Source organism: Primulina tabacum, chromosome 7 (genome assembly GCF_025594145.1).
Source record: "Primulina tabacum isolate GXHZ01 chromosome 7, ASM2559414v2, whole genome shotgun sequence".
NCBI lineage: Eukaryota > Viridiplantae > Streptophyta > Magnoliopsida > Lamiales > Gesneriaceae > Primulina > Primulina tabacum.
This window is the reverse complement of record NC_134556.1, coordinates 37,505,778-37,509,386: the sequence shown is the minus strand read 5'-3', so window position 1 is coordinate 37,509,386 and position 3,609 is coordinate 37,505,778. Positions and strand designations below refer to the sequence as shown.

Below are 3,609 nucleotides of genomic sequence, written 5' to 3'. Positions count from 1 at the left end.
ATTAATATTTTAATGTTGTTGACTCTGTAAATTTATTTATCGATGTATCTTTCTTATTATATACAAGAAAGAATAATATGCGGTGTCACCTAGATATTTACCAGTCGAATATCGGGTATCTGAATAGAACATGATCAACATATTTTTCTATAGTGTTAAATGGGAGAAGATCGCAAAAACTAGCGTAAAATACCAAAAATAACTTTGACATATATTTTATTTTTGACAAAAATTTGTGTGAGACGGTCTCACGGGTCGTATTTTGTGAAACTGATATTTTATTTAGGTCATCTATGAATAAATATTAATTTTTATGCTAAGAGTATTACTTTTTATTGTGAATATCGGTAGAGTTGACCCGTCTCACAGATAAAGATTTATGAAACCGTCTCACAAGAGTCCTACTCTTTATTTTTTTGTTGAAGGGAACCCACGGATACCTGCTATCTGTTGAATGCACATTAGTAAATTAACTTAATACAACATATTTGAGCGAGAAAATATTTGTAAGGAAGAATTGAACTAACGATTATTTGGTCACATGTTCATTTAATCTACCAACTCTATCGGTGGAGGTAACAAAAAAATTTAGTAGTAATATACTAAAATTTATTTGTTGTTGTTTCGTTATATATTTTATTTTAAGTTAATGATATCACTACTCATTATAATTAATTTATAATAAAAATTTATATGAAACATTTTTCACTGCTTTTAAAATCTTTTCTTCTATGTAAATATAGAGTGAAAAAAATTAATTGAACAAAACATTCTTTTTAATTGTTAATATTAATTAAAATATTTAATTATACCCCTAAATAATTAATAATATATATGGTTAATCAAATATATAGCGTTGACATTATTATTGATAAAAGATGGCATGACCAATGAGGAAAAATCAAAAGCTCTACTTTTCCTGTATATATATAGAGCTAATGGAACGACATTTTGGAGCATAACTGCAAAATTTCAAAACCTGTTTATTCTGTGTTCTTCATTTGTTATACATATAATCTCAATGGCGATCCCTGTAATTGATTTCTCAAAACTCAATGGAGATGAGAGATCCAAAACTGTTGCTCAAATTGCCAATTGCTGTGAAGACTGGGGATTCTTTCAGGTACTAGCTTTAATATCTGAATTCTAACATTTAAGTTCATGCAATATATATTTATATCAAGAAGTGCTAAATTATTTTAATTTTATGGACTTGTGAACAGTTGATCGACCATGGAATCCCTGAGGATCTCCTGGAGAGGGTGAAGAAGGTTGCTTCTGAATGCTACAAGTTTGAAAGAGAGCCCGGCTTCAAGAATTCGAAACCGGTGAATCTGCTGAAGGAATTGGTTGAGAAGAAAAGCGATGAAAGTTTAGTGGAAAGTGTTGATTGGGAGGATGTATTCTTGCTCTCAGATGAGAATCACGATGAATGGCCTTCAAAAACACCTAGTTTCAAGTAAGGTTATAGTTGATAAGATGATCATGGATATAAATATTTTTCTGAGATCAGAGTTAATAATTTTGAATAATATATTGGCTAGAATCCGTTACTTGAACGAAACTAGATCTTGTGGAATCATATTGAATATTTGACGATGCACAACTAACAGGGAAACCATGAAGGAATACCGAGCTGAACTGAAGAAACTTGCGATCAAAGTGATGGAAGTGATGGACGAGAACTTAGGCCTGCCAAAAGGGTACATCAACAAGGCGTTCAACGGTGGAGAAGAAGAGGAAGAGAACTCGGCCTTTTTTGGGACGAAGGTGAGCCACTACCCACCTTGCCCACGCCCAGATAAGGTGAACGGCCTCCGAGCCCACACGGATGCAGGAGGCGTGATCTTACTCTTCCAAGACGACATGGTGAGCGGCCTTCAAATCCTGAAAGATGGGGTCTGGATAGATGTGCAGCCGGTCCAAAACGCCATAGTGATCAACACAGGTGATCAGATCGAAGTGTTGAGTAACGGCAAGTACAAGAGTGTCTGGCATCGGGTTTTGGCTTTGCCGGAGGGGAACAGGAGATCGATTGCCTCGTTTTACAACCCATCTTTGAAGGCCACCATCGAACCTGCGAAGGAATTGGTGCAGACGGAGAAGAAATTACAAGTGGAGAATTTGGCTAAGTATCCTAAGTTCGTGTTCGGGGACTATATGTCTGTTTATGCAGAACAAAAGTTCTTGCCTAAAGAGCCAAGGTTCCAAGCAGTGAAAGCAGTGTAATTAGGGTTATAGTACAAGCAGTTCTCTTAATTATGCTGTGGGAAGATTTAGAAGTTTAAAAGGGTTATAGTTTATGTTAAAAGTAATTTGTTTCCACGTCGTACGTGTGTGTTTGTTTGCTGGAAAAACGTAGAACATAATGTTTGTTAAATTTGTACCTTACTAATGTTCCTAAAATCTGTCTTCTCATGAAATATACAGTATCCCCATTCTCTTTCCTTTAATACCTATTTGTTTTTATTCATTCTCAAGCAGAAACTCTTTCATTCACAAGTTTTCTCATCTTTGATTTGGTTGGGAGGCAGCAAAGCATTGAAACAAAACAACAATACAATGCGATAGAATACGATGATTTTGAATCTTTACTCGTGAGTTGCATGATTACTGACAAAGTTAACTTCTATCAAACGACATTCAGATTATGTAATAACAAATGAGATATAAATTTATGGCTCAAATTTCGATCAAAAGAGGCATCAAGTACATGAGCAAATTCAAGAACTTGAAAATGCTTTTGTAATTGAAATGTTTTTAGTTTATGACTGAAGGGTCTGCCAAATATGGGTGATTCAAGTTTGGAAAGTGAAGACCCAGGGGAAAAAAGAATCGAGTAAGATTTGATACATATATTTTATGTTTATGTAATGTAAACAACAAAGATTAAACGGGATAATTTTTTCAGCATTGAATAAAAAATTAAAGGAAGGACCGTATGTTTTAAACGCTAATTATTACATGTTATCTGGAAATTGAAGTCATCAATCTGAAAATCAAAATCATTAACCAATAAATCAAAATGAGCAACAATTTTTGGACATTAATGGGCTCAACCTTTAACCGACCTTTTTAGCGGCCCATAACTGATACCCACATCAAGGCCCAATAGTTTTAGTAGACGGACTTCTGCAATTAAATGACCATACTACCCCTTAAAATCCTCAATTCCAAGAGAAGGACCAGGGCAAAGCAGGAATTTTGATACTATATTAATACTTTCTCCCACTTCTACTGATGTCCGCAAGCTCGGCAATCAAAGAAAATGAGGCAGCGGCGAGATAGGATTTCTTCGAGGGTGGTTGCCTCTCTCCGCTCGCCGATGATTTTTTCACCGTTTTTCTGAAACCAACAGCCCTTCAGTTTTCGTTTAAAGTACTGAATCGAACGAATATACATACACACACAGATATATATATACATATCCTGTAAAGCTGATAAAGATTCATGAAACAGTTGGGTTACTTTTGGATTGGAGCTTTGGATTCCGGTCTCTGTTCACTTGAAACAGGGTTTGGGGATTAGAGTTTTCTTTTTCTTTTTCTTTGTTTTCCCTTTTTTATTCGTGGTATGGAACAGGCTATGACGATTTCTTCTATTATTGTT

The 3,609-nt window shown here is 35.0% G+C and overlaps 1 protein-coding gene across 1 annotated transcript; it reads left to right on the top strand.

Moving 5' to 3' along the window:
* The first annotated feature begins 954 nt into the window (after window positions 1–954).
* Window positions 955–2,453, top strand: LOC142550951 (1-aminocyclopropane-1-carboxylate oxidase 5-like). The gene is made up of 3 exons (XM_075660000.1): window positions 955–1,123; window positions 1,224–1,459; window positions 1,614–2,453. The coding sequence occupies exons 1-3, from the start codon at window positions 1,022–1,024 to the stop codon at window positions 2,227–2,229; spliced, it is 954 nt and encodes a 317-aa protein (XP_075516115.1). The 5' UTR covers window positions 955–1,021; the 3' UTR covers window positions 2,230–2,453.
* Window positions 2,454–3,609: the final 1,156 nt, after the last annotated feature.

Bases quoted from the DNA above. Each gene is read 5' to 3' on its own strand.
- LOC142550951 (XM_075660000.1), top strand. From the start codon at position 1,022: ATGGCGATCCCTGTAATTGATTTCTCAAAACTCAATGGAGATGAGAGA. The intron at 1,124-1,223 runs GTACTAGCTTTA...ACTTGTGAACAG, and splicing joins AAGACTGGGGATTCTTTCAG to TTGATCGACCATGGAATCCC. The intron at 1,460-1,613 runs GTAAGGTTATAG...CACAACTAACAG, and splicing joins TCAAAAACACCTAGTTTCAA to GGAAACCATGAAGGAATACC.